At 46.6% G+C, this 16,017-nt stretch overlaps 1 protein-coding gene across 11 annotated transcripts in view; it reads right to left on the reverse strand.

The window, feature by feature from the left end:
* LOC112908646 (F-box/WD repeat-containing protein 12-like) overlaps positions 1-16,017 on the reverse strand; it is a 33,345-nt gene that overhangs the window by 11,995 nt on the left and 5,333 nt on the right. For 10 of the 11 annotated variants that reach the window (XM_072760877.1, XM_072760941.1, XM_072760912.1 and 7 more), the window contains exons 3-5: positions 10,114-10,277; positions 9,582-9,700; positions 5,944-6,153 (exon numbers count right to left, since the gene is read on the reverse strand). In XM_072760877.1, the coding sequence (XP_072616978.1) occupies positions 5,944-6,153; positions 9,582-9,700; positions 10,114-10,277 (493 nt within the window). The remainder of the gene's footprint in view (positions 1-5,943; positions 6,154-9,581; positions 9,701-10,113; positions 10,278-16,017) is intronic. The other variant, XM_072760953.1, reaches the window with a different exon arrangement.

Genomic DNA, 16,017 nt, shown 5'->3' on the forward strand with positions numbered 1-16,017 from the left:
GAAGCTCTAGGTCATTCCCTATGGTCAGCTACAAGGAGGAATGGCCAGCAAGGCCACCACTAATTAACTAGTATCATACCGGAAGTATGAGCCAGAGCACTCAGAGAACAGAAAGCAACGGGATGCCTAAGGCTTGAAAAAAATAAACATCTCTACCCATGGATAATAGGGTTTACCTAAAAAAATTAAGTGAATCAATTATAAGATAAATGCAAACAGGAGAACTGAGTAAGATGAAAGAATTTTATAAAACCAACAACAGCTTTCATTTAAATAAACACCACCCAGTTAGAAAACAATGGAACAGAAAATATTTTCACCTATTGATGGAATAACAACAAATGATAGAATACTCTGGAATAAAGTTAACAATAAGAAATGTGCAAAATGTATCTGAGGGAAAATGTAAATCACTGAAGAGCATAAAAAGTAAACTTGAACCAACGGAAATACATGATCTATTCTTGGAAAGACTGACTTGGCATCAAAGGTCATGTCCGGGGCAGTCCAGGTAGCTCAGCGGTTGAGCGCCGCCTTCAGCCTAGGCGTGATTCTGGGGATCCGGGACTGAGTCCCACGTTGTGCTCCCTGCATAGAGCCTACTTCTTCCCCTGCCTGTGCCTCTGCCCCTCTCTCTTTCTCTATGTCTCTCATGAATAAATAAAATCTTAAATAAATAAATGTCCATTTCTCCATGTGTGTATTTTTTTTTTAAAGAATTTTATTTTATTTTATTTATGATAGTCACAGAGAGAGAGAGAGGCAGAGACACAGGCAGAGGGAGGAGAAGCAGGCTCCATGCACCGGGAGCCCGACGTGGGATTCGATCCCGGGTCTCCAGGATCGCGCCCTGGGCCAACGGAAGGCGCCAAACAGCTGCGCCACCCAGGGATCCCTCCATGTGTGTATTTAAACTGAACCTGCCATCAGTGAAAATACCATTTTCTTTCCAGGAGACAGAAAATTTGATTCTATAAAGTAAGGGAAGGCAGCCTTCCTAGATCTCACAAGCACAGTCCAGTTCTGGAACATCTCCAGCATCCCAGAAGTCCCCGTGTCTCAGCAGCCGCCTCCATCCCAGGGACCTTGGTCTGCTGACACTGCAGATTTGTTCTGTCAGGACTGCATCTCCCAGAAATGGAATCACACGACAGAGACATACTCTGTGTCCTCTCCTCCTCTTAGGACACTAGTCATTGGACAGAGGGCCCAACCTAAATCCAGAATGATTTTGCATGAGATCCTTAACCGGACACCATTTCCAAATAAGATCACATTCTGAGGCTCTGAGTAGGTGTGAATTTGGGGACTGGGGAACACCCTTACCATTCCCTACCCGTGCACGTACAGGGTGAGCAATCTCCAAATCTGAGCCAAATCTTGGCAGGGGATGATCCTGCCCCATCTCCCTACAGGGCAACCCCAAGGAAATGAGTGCTTCTGGACAAAGCCTGCTGTCCTACAACAGTCCAGTAAAGGCTGCGGCCACATCTGGGTCTCCAACTTCCCACGTAGGCATTTTGCCTTGGGATGTGGAGAGGCACCTTGCGGGCTGTGCCTGGCCAAGAAGCCTCCCTGCTGAAATAAAAATGGCATTGTCGGGGATCCCTGGGTGGCGCAGCAGTTTGGCGCCTGCCTTTGGCCCAGGGCGCGATCCTGGAGACCCGGGATCGAATCCCACATCGGGCTCCCGGTGCATGGAGCCTGCTTCTCCCTCTGCCTGTGTCTCTGCCTCTCTCTCTCTCTCTCTCTCTCTCTGTGACTATCATAAAAAAAAAAATGGCATTGTCAGGATGGAGGCAGGCATGGGCCGTGCTGGGTCTTCCTTTTGTGGGAGGAAGTAGCTTCCTGTTGTCCTCAGACCCCTGCCTGCCACATGCAAGGACACTGGAGAAGGCCACTCTCTGAGTAAACAGGAAACGGAGTTTCCACACTGTCCAGGTAGCACAGCTGCCACCACACTGCACGGTCCCTCCACTACCTGGAAGATCCCTGATAAAGAGTGGACCCAACAGTCAGGACAACTGGCCGAGCTTCAGGCAGTCACCTTAGGTTAGCTCTGGAAGCCCCAGCTAAGGACCAGCCACAGGTGCACATTTACACTCACGGGCCATAGCCAGTGCTGCAGCCACGCGGCCTGAAACAAAGCTTCTCATCCACAATTCTCCCTCTAGGCAAAGACCTCAGGAACTCTTGCCTCCCACAAACCCCAAGGCATAAATGGCAACCACACACATCTCTGCACACATCAGACACCTTCATCCCCTTTGGAGACCCAGACATACCGACAGTGACCAGGCACTCACTTCACTTCTCAAATACACAACAGTTGGGGCACTCCAGGTGGCTTGGCGGTTTAGTGCCACCTTCAGTTCCGGGCCTGATCCTGGAGACCTGGGATCGAGTCTCACGTTGGGCTCCCTGCATGGAGCCTGCTTCTCCCTCTGCCTGTGTCTCTCCCTCTTTCTCTCTGTCTCTCATGAATAAATAAATAAAATCTTAAAGTGAGCTCCTGAACAAGCCATACTAGAGAACTTCCCTTCATGTGCCAGCCTTAGCATGCAGCCTCCCAGAGCACCACGCACATGGCCGGCATACACAAGTCCAGGTTCAAGAAGATAAAGCGTGCACATGTCACCAATCAGCCTGAAGACAGAATTACAGTAGTCACCAGAGAGGAAGCTTCCTGGAGTCTGACTCTATCTTTGATGTTTGCTGACAGCTTCTTGGCCTGCACATCCCACCCTCTGTTCCACATCCAGGTAAGCAGACAAAGGCCACTTGTGCAGAATTCAAACCACAGAAACCCGGCCCCTCCAGGAGCCCTCCCTCCACCCTACCGCAACCACAGGAAGAGCAAGCCAGTCACTCCCTCTTGCTGTCTCCAGCCGTTCAGGCCCACCTCCTGGAAGCCCCTGTCCTGAAAGCCTTGTTATGTGACACACACACCCCCCTTGGAGCTCATGTGGCTTCAATATTCTTGATTATCAAGCCAAACTTGGGGTCAGGGTTGATCCTACCCCTGTTCATCTTAGGACTTAAAGGCTACATGCTCTTCACTTGAGTTGTGTAAGAGGTTGCTGCATGCAGCCTTGCTTAGAGACATTATGGCCCATCAACATGTGAACTGTACAGACAATTCAAAATCTTGGGCATTTAGTTCCTCATAATCTTCTAACATAAATGCTAATGTCCTGTGTTTCTTTTCTACATGTCATTTTAAACCCACAAGACGTAGTTCCTGCTGTTTTACTGTTGATCCCCTCAGATCTCATTCTCACCAGTGCTGCTCATCACATTCTCCCACCACCCTGGGATTCCAGTTCTGCTCATCTTCCTTCTGCTTCAAGTCCCACACCTGCTCCTAGTGGTGGTGTGGCCATTGCTAATTCCTCATTTCTAACCAAGATGCCTTTATCCCCCTTCATTCCTGGGGGACACCTTCTATTACGAAATTCCTGGCTGGTAGTTCTTTCTTTCCGGATACTGTTCTTGATCTGTGAGATCCCACTGCTGCCGGTAGCATGTCAGACCCAAGGGGAATCTACATCCTCTGGCTGCTCCGTTAGGCTTTCTAGGTCCTCAGACAATCTCAGCTCACTTTAATGGGCCCATGTGCACATTTATTTTTAGTCCACTTGGAGCTTGTAGGCCTTCTTGATTTCCATGGATTAATGTCCTTAATCTATTTTGGAGAAATATCTGCCACTATCTCTTCAAATGTTCTTTTGACCTACTCACTCCCTCACCTGCTCCTGATACCAAGTACTAGAATTTTCCATGGATCCTCTATGGCCTTGCTACTCAAAATGTCGGCTGCAGACTGGCAATACCAATACTACCAAGATGCTCATTAAAAAGTCAGAATTCAGGGGGTGCCTGGGTAGCTTAGTGGGTTAAGCGTCCAACTCTAGATTTCAGCTCAGGTCATGATCTCAGGGTCATGAGATCGAGCCCTGTACTGGGCTCTGCACTCAGTGGGGAGTCTGCTTGAGATTCTCTCTCCCTCTCCCCACTCCCTGCTCTCTCCCATGCAATTGCCTGCTCGCTCGCTCGCTCACAGACACACACAGGTCAGAATCCAGGCATCCCCAGAGATCCAACGAACTGGAATCTGCATTTAAACATCCCCAGTGGTTCACATGTCATTAAAGCCTGAGAAGCACTGGTCTATATCTCCTACCTTCTCCTTCCATTTACTTCATTCAGTATCTCTATTTCATTCCAGGTAACCTCTGTCTTAACTTTCTCATTGATGCAGAAAATACCATACAGAAAAGTGCATGAAACACAAACACGACACTCAATGCATCATTATAAAGCCAATACTCACGTCGCCACCAAAGTTAAGAGATGGGATGTTGCCAGAGGACCACAAGCTCCCCTCTGCCCCATCTCAGTGTGCTTCCACTATCCATCCTACTATGAAACCCACCCACCGAGTCGCTTTTGTACTCAAGTGTTTCTATTCTGGAATTTCTACTTGGTTCTTTTCTACTAAAGCTGTTACGTCACTTTTCACAGCTTTGATCTCTGCTGAAATCCACCTCCCTAAACACAGCAACCAGAGGGGTCTCAGCGTGTAATGACTGCAGTACCTGAATTCCTGTGGCTCTCCTGACCTCATCTGTGATTTACCCTGCCACTTTAGCTGCTATCACATCTCTCACATGCCGACTTAGCTCTAAGTGTTGGGAGTGCTGAACACTGCATTTCAGATCAGAAATAACATGCAGACTCAGGTACATTATCCTTCCCCAGGAAGGAGTCACTGCTCCAGGTGGCTGGGGTGCTGGGCTGTACCCCAATGTCCCACCCAGTGTAAGGGGAGGCACAGGGCTTTGCCCTCAGGGGCCCAGCACTCCAACTAATCCCCTTGGTGGTCAAAGGTCTGCAAGCCTCTCAGCTGCCCTGGGGTAGGTGTCTCCAGGGCAAAGTAGCCCATGTTGGGCTCCCCTCTGACTTCTGCTAAATCTCCTGAATCTTGGGCTAGACACTTGTTCTTTCTAGTTCTCTGATGTTATCCAGGAGATGGATGCATTCTAACTTTTCTAACTGTCCTTCGCAGACCAATAACTGGGACTCACATGGCCTACCACTCCCAGAGAGAACCACAGTGGCCTCTTCATCTATGTAACAGATTCTCAAACTGATCTGGGGATGCCACTTACACTTACTCTAAAGTCTTCTCCAACAACTGCAGTGTGCCTTACGTGAAATCCGTTTCATCAGATGTTACGTGTTTGCCAAGCTCAGTTCCTTTGCCGGTTCTGTGTGCACGTGAAGCTGTTCCTGCACATCTGCCCCTTTTGATATCGGCGATGCCACCATGCCCACCCCTTCCAAGGCCTCCTACCCCATAGGTGGGGACACTGCCTCCAGCTGAGAGCCACTTCCTGCACCTGCCACCTCAATATTCACATCTCTCCAAAGCCTCCCCGTGCCCAAGAGTCACTTCTAAATGGACATTCTGGTAATAGGCTTTTGGAATCCTGGGGAAACACTCAGGTTTTGTCAAATGTGCCTCAGTTTCTCCTGAGTTGGGCCTTAGCTGGAATGTGAAACGGGGAGAGGGGTAAGCATGTATAGGAGAGAAGGAACTGAACCGCAGGGAGAAGATAGGCTGCAAGGAGGTCAGGGGACAGGTAAGCCAGGGCATGTGAGCAAGATCCATGGGCATCTCACTGACAGCTGGGGGAGAAGTGGAGACAGGGGCTAGGGGGGCAGCCTCTGTGGGCAGCTGAGCTAGAGGGGGGTGGGGGTCTCTGCCCTCTGCAGCTGGACAGGAGGAGATGGGGAACCAAGGAGCAGAATGATCACTCGATCTGCCACATGGAGCACGGGCTATCACAGCGGTCTGGGCCCCAGAGCGTCCTAGGAGACACTGGGAGACTCTTGGGAGTCAGCAGGACCTGCACAGGATCCCAAGAGCCACTCACTCACCAGCAGAAAGGGGGTCTCCGGGTGGTCACAGGCCTGCAACGCGGACGAGGATGTAGGCAGAGAGAAGGAGGCCCACTCCCTCCCGTTCTCTGCTTTCCATGTCTTGATCAGGCCCCGCTTGTCCACGGTGACAACCAGCTGCAGCTGAGGGTAGGCCGCCAAGTTCACCAGAGCAGCAGGCTGCAGGGGGCTTGACCAGACCTCTGTGCCCTGGGCAAAACAGAAGGAAAACAAGGACTTCTGTGGGGGCCACAGGGGCTGCACAGGCAGAAGCAGCACCATCCCCTCCCCTCCCAGGCCCCAGTGCGGTAGGTCCATGGCAGGCCATAGAGGTGGTGCTTCGGGGCAGAGCTGTGACTGAACTGGGAGTGTGTGAGTGGCACCACCAGGACTGGGGGGCAGGGGGCCCAGCATGCACACAGCAGTTACCCCGGCCCCACTGAGGAAGGTTGGGCAGGGGGCTGGGGCTATCCCGGCTGCATCCAGAGAACCTCCAAGCAGAGCAGGGCAGCCCCGGCTCACAGATTAGCTGACTCAGGCATTCGGGTGTGAATGGTTCACATAGCGGGTCCGCACCGCCCTGCTCAAAAGACGCCCCCTCCTGTGGTTCATCCCGGCCAAGGTCTGAGCTGGGTAACTCCTCGGGCTTTCTCAGGACCGTAAAAACTGGAAGGGGTGGGAGAGCCAGTGTGTGTGGGCCCTGGGCAGCAGAGAACCACCCCTACGTACCCTTCCCAGTCTCCTCCACTGCCACTAGGGCCTCCTTTCCCATCCTGGGTCGTCATAACCCTTCTTCTATCACGTCTTCATTTCCCATCATCTGTGTCTGTTCCCAACTGAGATACCTCAGGACTCCTCTATGAGTCTCCTCCTTATTTGATTTCTGTTGCTTGAGCAGCCAGGTGAGCATCACTGGAAGGAGCTCGGCATCGGTGACACCGGGGGACAGCCGGGAGTCTCAGGGAGCATGGCACATTCACCAGTGCTCGTAAAGAAGGTGTGAGACTCCCTTTTGGTTTCACAGTGGAAGCAGGTCGGGGTCAGCACACAGACATACATTGACCAGCGACTGCCCTGCAACATGCCTGCAGGAAGGACCCTGATGCCAGAAATAAACTCAAACCCTAGGACTCTCCAGGGATGGTGGGTAAGGCAAGGCATAGAAAGAGCAGAAACCAATACAACCAGTCAGAAGCATGGTCTTAAATACTGTGAGAATGTGGAAACTGAGAACGTTTTTGAAAAGGAGTATTTATTGGAGCGCCTGGATGGTGCAGTCAGTTGAGCTTCCGGCTCTTGATTTCGACTCAGGCCATGATCTCAGGGTCATGGGATTAAGCCCTGTGTCCAGCTTCACACTCAGCAAGGATCTGCCTGAGATTCCTTCTCCCTCTAACCCTCCTGGTCACTCGCATGCACACTCTAAAATTAATAAGTAAATCTTTTTTTAAAAAAGGATTTATTTATTAACCTTTATTAACCTCAGGAAAAGTCAAATGTCAGTTTGCCTCATGACTCAGTGTGATAAGCACTTACACAATTATAATACTACCAACAACAGAGAATTATTTGGGGACAGGAAGACTGCTCTGTGTGGAGAAGGGAGGAGGAGGGGGGTTTTCTTCTACAGATCTGCTGGTGAAGAGTATGTGCAGACGGCTCTGGACTCTGAAAAGAAGCCCTTGCTGGAAAAACAAACCACGCTGAAGTAATGTTCAGCAAACTACAGCTATCAGCCAAACCCAGCCCACTGCCCATATCTGTATTTTCGTTTAAATAAATCCAAAGAAAAAATAAAAATAAAAATAAATAATAAATAAATCCAAAGACTATCTCACAAGCCATGAAAATGTGTGCACATCACGTGTCAGCGAGCATCACCGGCTCTGTTGGGACACGGCTTTTGGCTCCTGCACAGCGCCAGCAGAGCCGAGTAGGTGCAGCAGGACCATGGGGCCCTTGACGGAAAACATCCACTGAGCCTGTACCCAAGTGCTCTCCTGGTCCAAGTTGTGACCTGGTCATCTGGGAAACTCCTGGCCACCCAGCCACCAGGCCGTCCCCTGCCAAACCCACACCTTGAGCCTGCATGGACAGCAGTCCGCAGCCGAGGCCAGTCCTTCAGAGAGGCTGCGGGGAGGTCGGTAGCCTCCCTCACCAGCAACTACAGGGCCTTCCCGTGAAATGACCCTCCAATACTGCCTGGTAGGAGGAAAGACCAAGCACAAGAGGAGGAAACCATCAACAACAACCGAAAACTTGACCATGGAGCAGAGAAAAATGACGCAAACTCTGTACCCTTTAAACGAGAGAGCAGAGTGGATATGAATGGGCTCCTGGAGATAAAGACATTTCTGTGAAGTGGGCAGACAACCAACACACCCTCAAGTACGTGCATGGAGGATCAGTCTCTTGGCCTAAGGGCTGGCCCCAGGGAAAGTGAAATCAGACAGGACTTAAAGTGGGGTCTTCCCTGGGTAGGGCTGCTGAGGAGAGCAGGCAGGGGAGTGTGTGCACTCATGAAATATCTTCTGTCCTACTTTTCAAAACCATCAACGCTGCTTTACTTTCATGATTCAAAAGCAAAACAAACGGTAAGTGAGCAGGTGTAAGCACTGTCCCTGAAGTGCTCCCACGTGGCACCCCTCTCCCCATCCCAAGCCCCATCCCAGCCCCAACTCCTGGGCCCCTCACGACCCAGGTGGGAGCCCAGCTAGGACTCTCAAGACTTGTCACCACCTGTGGCCTTTCAGGTGTCCCTGCATCACCAAATGCAGCACATGCCAACTCCCTCCCAGACTCTTAACAGGTCATCGGGAATGCAGGGATGCAGCTCAGGTCTAAGTCTGTTTGCTGGGAGCCAGGGTGCCCTGTTCAAAGGAGCCAGGGAAATCCAGGCAGCCCCATTGGCTCTCTGTGCACGAACTGAGCACTTCCAGCAGGCCTGGCTCACAAGGACATAAGCAGGCTCCTCACTTAAGTAGCAAGGACCCAGGGGTACCTTCGCTTGTCCACGGCTTTCAAAATCACAAGGTAGTTTTCTGAAAAAATCCTTTCTAGGAGGTTGGGTTCTATGTGTGCAGAACCCCTGAATTTACAGGGAACTGCATGGTTCAAGACTCAGAGACACTTCCCTCTCCATCTTAGACTGATCATCTGTAAAATCAGGAGGCTAATAATGCATCCTTTGCTCAGCTGCTGTGAGTACCAAATGAGAAAATGGACTGCAAAGGTTTTGAACTCTAAGTGACAACCAACTGTAAAATACCAACTGAGTTATCAAAATCTCAACACTTAATAGGCACAGGGGGTAACTAAAAGAGGCAACCATTTGGGCAAAACCACCCGATTGGGCACTAGCTCCAAAGTGGACACCACAGGACTGGGAGCAGGTGCTGCCACCTGCCACAAATGTCCACCTCCCTGGGCAGGCAGCACAGAGTCAAGTGCACATCAGGCTCCATCTGCAATCAGACCCGAGTTCCATGTATGATCTGCCTCTTGTAGCTCAGAGTTCTCGTCTATACCATGGGGATCCCACCACCTAGAAGGTGCCCACAGGGGATGAATGAGCTAGCAAAGGGGATGGACCTCACTGAGATCCAGTGCGTTGCACCTTGGTCCCACCCCTGGCTCACCTCCTGCACATCCCAGGCACGCACAGTGCTGTCCGAGGACACGGTACACACCACTGACTTCTCCTGCCCGTCAAACCGGCACTCATTGGTTGAGATGTAGGCTAGTTCATCTATACCTCCTGGAAGAAAACAGACTGGTCGTGAACACACACAGATATACCTGGGATGTGGATATGCAGACTGGGGAAGGGCAGACAGGACATCCTTCCTTTCTCTCTGGAGAGCACACAGGTGCTCCTTAGGGGCAGTAGTGGACATAGGGCTTCACACCCAGGACTGCCCCTCCCACCAGCCACAATCGGCTCCCTACTCTCTTGCTTTCTGTTTCTTCTACCCTGAAATAAATATAACAATTCCTTTTTCACAAGATTACCTCGAGCACCAAGAGACACAGCAGGAATACAGAACCCAGCAGGGCATGTACTCATCAAGCAGCACCTACCCACTCATTGGCTAAACACCAAATCCCAGGACACTCGACCAGGGCAAGTGAGCAGTAGGAAAGCACACAGGACAACATTGCCCACCATACCATCGTGCCCAGCAATGGCTTTGCAGATGAAGTCCTTCTCTGGCCGCCCAGATTCCATTCGGAACTCCAGCTCAGATCGGCAGAGATAGTACTCTTTCCATGTTTGTGTGCCCAAGGTCATCTGAGGGGCTTTATATGATGACCAGCGTCTCAGACACAGTTGCCTGGAAAACAGATGCATGATCCCAGGTAGGACAGGGCAGGTGTTAGAAGAAGGTACTAGGATGTTTACAGGTCTAGCTCTGACTCCTGCCTTTACTATCTAGTAGCTTCGACAACTCACTCTGCCTACAGAACCCTCACCTGCCTCCACTGTTAAATGGGGATAATGATGAGATGACACTGAACAAATGTTCGCCACCATCAGGCATCAGCATTTCTTGTGCATCCAGCCAGTTTTCTGATACCTTCATGAAGTAGATCCTGATCCCCTTGTACACAGTGGCTTTAACAACTGACTCAAGGCCAAAGGCAATAAGCTTTGGTCACGCAATTGTAATTCAAGAGTATATTTCTTGAAGTCTCCAACTCTTATTGTTGAACTATTTTTCCCTCAGTTCTGTCAGCCCTTCGTGTATTTTGCTACTGTTATTATGTACATATGCATTTATAATTTTTAGATCTTCTTCGTGGATTGACTTATCATCATAAAATAGCCTTGTTTCTAGTAATTCTTTCTTACAGTCTACTTTGTCTGGCATTAGTGTTGCTGTTCCAACTTTCCTTTGCTTACTGTTTGTATGGCATACCTGTTTCCATTCTTTTAACTTATGTAAGTCTTTGAATCTAAAGTATTTCTCTTGTAGACAGTATAAAGTTGGATATTGTTTATCCCTTCTGGCAATCTCTGCCTTTTTTTTTTTTTTTAAGATTTTATTTATTTATTCATGAGAGAGAGAGAGAGGCAGAGACACAGACAGAGGGAGAAGCAGACTCCATGCAGGGAACCCGACATGGGACTCGATCCTGGGTCTCCAGGATCACACCCCAGGCCGAAGGCGGCACTAAACCGCTGAGCCACCGGGGCTGCCAATCTCTGCCTTTTTATTGGAGTGTACACCTAATACATTTCACACAACTAATGATAAAGCATTGATTTATATGTTAACTTACTACTTATATGCATTTCCCCTCTATTTTTCTGTTACTGCCTTCTTTTGCATTAAATACCTTCTAATGTCATTTCTTCTACCATATTTCTTGAGTTCTTAAGGGTTACCTTGGGGATTAACCTAGTTTTAATTAATTATCAGCCTAATTTCAACAGTATCCAAAAATTTTGCTCCTATGTAGCACCATTTCCTGCCCCTCTCCAATTGCATGGCTATATCTACAAATGAAGTTTTATATATTATATGTGCATCAACAGAGATTTACAGTCATTGTTTTATACAATTGTCTTTTAAGTCATAAAGCAGAAAAACAGACTAACAAATAAGAAATACACTTAGATTGCCTTTTATATATGCCTATAGAATTACTTCACCAGTGTTCCTTATTTCTTCATGTAGATTCAACTAACTGCCTAATGTCCTTTCATTTCAATCTGAAAGATTCCCTTCATTTCTTGTAGAGGAAGTATAGACACAAACCATCTCAGCTTTTGCTCATTTTATTTTTTTATTTTTTTTATTTTTTATTTTTTTAGCTTTTACTCATTTTAAAAGGTCATGTTTTCCTTCGTTTTTCTAGATATTCAATTCTAAGTAACAATCTTTTAACATTTCCAATGTCATCCCACTACCTTCTGGGTTCCATGTTTTTAAATGAGAAATCAACTGTTAATCTCATGGAAGGTTCCTCATGATGAATTGCTTCTCCTTTGCTGCTGTCAAGGTTCTGTGTCTTCAGATATCAAGTTTGATTACAATGTGTCCTTTCACATTGTTTATGATTTTAAAGTAATCTCTACACTCAATGTGGGGCTTGAGCTCAGGACCTCAAGATCAAGAGTTACATGCTCTACCCACTAAACCCTACAATGTGTCCTGGTGTGGAACTCTTTGTGAAACTGATGTGCTGCTTACTGCACTAAGATCCTGGTGATGTGTAACTCTTTGAATTTATCCTACTTGCAGTTCATGGAGCTCTTGCACATGTAAATTAACCTCTTTCATCAAATCTGGGAAGTCTCCAGCCCTTATTTCTTTAAATACTTTATTCCTTCTCCCTTTCCCCTCTCATTCTGGGCCTCCTGTTATGCAATGTTAGTGTGCTTGATGGTGCCCCACAGGTCTCTTAGGCACTGGGATTCTTTGTTCTTCATATTCATTGTATTCTTCAGACTGGATAATCTCTATTGACTTATCTTCAAAGTCAGTGATTCTATCTTCTGGGCTCAAATCCTGCCTATGTTTTTGATAGTATAATTTTCTACTCTATAATTCCTAGTTATTTTAAAATTGCCTTCTACTAATATTGTCTATTGGATAAAGACATTGTCCTACTTCCCTTTAGTTCTTTGAACATAATAAAAATAGCTGATTTTAAGTCTTCATCTAGTAGTTCCAATGCCTGGGCTTTCTTAGAGACAGCTTCTGTTGTTTGCTTTATTTCCTGTGCACTTTTCTTATTTCTTTGCACAACTCATAACTTCTGTTGAAAACTGAACATTTTAAATAATGTGGAGCTCTGGAAATCTGAACCCCCTAGGTTTGTTGTTTCAGTCGGTTTACTGTTGTTATTTTTTGTTTAGTGGAAAATTCTGAAAAGCCTACATTCTTTGTTATATACGGCCTCTGAAATCTCTGCTTAAATTAGAGCTAATGATTGGATAGGGATTTCCCAAATGCCCAGAACTACTAAATCTTCTGGTCATCACCAAAGGGCTATGTGCACCAAAGGCATGCATTCAACACTCAGCAAGGCAGTTACACTAGCCTTCACTTCCTATGTACACAGAATCTCAGGGTTAGCCAAACACACGAGTTTACAGCATTCTTAGGTCTTCTCTGAATTTGTGCACACCCCTGTTACACGTGCCTTGGCTTTCAGATTCCTAGGACAGTATCAGGGCTTTTCAAAGCCCACGCCCCAAGACATCACCTTCTCAGCTTTCCCTTTTAAGCTTTTTGGTTAGCCTACTATTTTCTCAACTGCTGTCCATCAGCTCTGACAGCCACAAAGGTAATCAACTGTCTGTTATTGTTCTGACAAAAGTCCCAAAGTAAAGGCTTTCCACAATGAATGAACTCCAAGTCAGACCAAATAAAAACAGTTTGCTCATGAAGTCTTCCAAGAAATACCAGACAGGTTAAATAATGACAATTTTCTGGGAATGAAAATCCAATCTCATTTCTTCCCCCTCTAGTGACTGCCAGTATTCTGGTTTCACTGTGTGAGCTGTTGATATATTCAAGGCTAACACAGAACTGGAAGGGTTCAAGAAAACTTGCTGTTCTAAGCTTCCAATTTTCTTTTCTTGAACACTTCCTAGACTACTACAAGTTTCTCGCTCATTTCCAGTTCTGAAAAAGTTGATTTTGACAATTTGTGTCAGTTTTCTCACTGCTTTTATAAGAGGAGAAAATTTCAAATCCACAATTTTCCAAGAGCCTGCATTCTGAGCTTCCATGTGACTACTGTCAATTCTATGATAGCACCTCTCTCATCAGGTTTTTAAGAATAAAAATGGTACCCACACTGTAGAAAACTACAGAATCTCCATCAACTCTGTGGTCACCAAAGTGAGTGAGACATGGCTCTTGCCATAGGGCACTCTGAGCCAGGAGTTAGGAGGATAAGCAAAACAAAAGTTCATGGGAGAAGCATGACATTTCAGAAGGGGCAACGTGTGATATGGGAAATGAGCAGAGAGAGTGGACTTCTGGCTGGGAGAGGGCTTGGGGGGGGAGGCTTCATGGGCAGAGGCTTCCAGCATGATAGTCCCCAGAGCTAATGTGGCATCGTGTGGCTCTAGCCAAGCACTCCTATCTCACAGAGAACACAAAAGGGGTTAGGTGGGAAATACATGGCTCATAGCCCATAGCCGCAACAAGTTCAACACACAGTCATCATAGCTTCTCCACTCACTGAGCACCTCCTGCCTGGCCCTGTGCTAGCACTAGGGACCTTCTAACACACTAAGAAGAATCCAGTGCCCATGCTGGATGAAGGTTTTACTGTGCTTGCTGGAACTCCAGTAGTAGAGTAGTATAGTATACTGGCAGCCTCTGGGCACAACGGACGGACGCCCCTGGATTATTTAGTTTGGGTTGCAGAGGATTAGCCCACATGGACTAGCAGCCACACTTAAAAAATCCTAAGTTTTCACATAAAAATCAGGAAAAGGCAGGTGGCTTGGCTATACTGAACCTAAATTCCCACCTGATAAAATTAGTCTGGAGCTGCATAAACCTGTCCCCTTAAGATAAAAACAAGCTCTCAACTTCACCATCTCTTTTTATCTTCTCAACGTTGAGACTGTCAATTACCTCATATCACCACTCCTTATGTCATTGATTTTGAGTTGAAACAAAGGAAATTTCTTGTACCTGTATCTCAATCTAAAGAGTGTGAAAACAAAAGCTAAACCAAGAAGATAAAGTGGCTTAAGAAAAAGGGAAGAAGGCACAGTTCTTTGCGGAAGTAAAGTCTATTTCTATGTATTTATGGCTATTATATACACATCAAACCTTAAGTAGGAACCATGACCATTATTTAGAAGAAATAAAAAAAAAAACAAATGATTTGGCAAAAAAAAAAAAAAAAAAAAAAGGAAAGACAGTTGGTCAAATGGTTGACTCTTGATCTCAGTTCAGGTCTGGATCTCAAGGTCATGACTTCAAGCCCCACATTGGATTTAAAAACAAAACAAAACAAAACAAAACAAAACAAAACAAAACAAAGGCAGACCATCAAAAAGCCTGAAGTATTAATATGAATAAAATATGTGATATGCCTCTGATTTTCAACATATCAAGTGAAAAAAATACTGATACCAAAACTTTTCAGATAGCAATAACAAAATGATCTGTTGTATACAACAGAAATTATGTATGTACTTTAAACAAAAGCAAGTATTTGTTTTGTGATTTTACTTCTAATCAAAAGCTAATGTTCAGTGTGTTTAAGAAAAAAGCAGAATTTAAAAGGTTATAAGGCATTAAAAAAAAAGGAACTTGCAGCATTCTTAGTTAAAATTATACAGCACACATTAAAAACATATGACCAGTTAACTACACTCATTTGCTGTCTCCATAAGAATTTCTAGTGGGTCTAGAGAACTTAGGGGCCTGGTGGACATCATAGACACAGCCTCAGAAATGATACATGAGGGCTGCCTGGGTAGCTCAGTGGTTGAGCATCTGCCTTTGGGTCAGGTCATGATCCTGTGTCCTGGGATCGAGTCCCACATTAGGCTCCCTGCAGAGAGCCTGATTCTCCCTCTCCCTGTGTCTCTGTCTCTCTCAGTGTATCTCATGAATAAATAAAATCTTAAAAAAGAAAAAAAAGAAATGATATATGCACGTGACCACAAAAGACAATGTTCCTGAAATGCTGTTGTCCCAGCTCCAGAAACATAAACCCAGTGTTTTTATAAAAACACAGTTCAAGGACACAATGCTGAGGAATGACTTCATGCTAAAAATTTTAGCACCAAACGGTATGAAATAGTAATAAACTGAAACCCATTTGTGACCTGGCTCACAGAAGCCAAACCATCTACCTGAGACACCAGAAACACAACATAGTAACAGGACATATGGGTGGAGGGTAGGTGGTGAGCTGCTGAAAGTATGTTTTGAACTTACTCCTGCCAAAAAGAAATTCCTCTCCTAGCTTAGCAGCAAAGATGAGAACAAACCCCAGGGTTGGGGCTGGCATCTTATTTCAACGTGTGAATACTGCTCCACTAGGTCTTCCACAAATGCCCACACCAATCAATGAGTCAATTCATTTATT

Source organism: Vulpes vulpes, chromosome 1, assembly GCF_048418805.1.
Source record: "Vulpes vulpes isolate BD-2025 chromosome 1, VulVul3, whole genome shotgun sequence".
Taxonomy (NCBI): Eukaryota; Metazoa; Chordata; class Mammalia; order Carnivora; family Canidae; genus Vulpes; species Vulpes vulpes.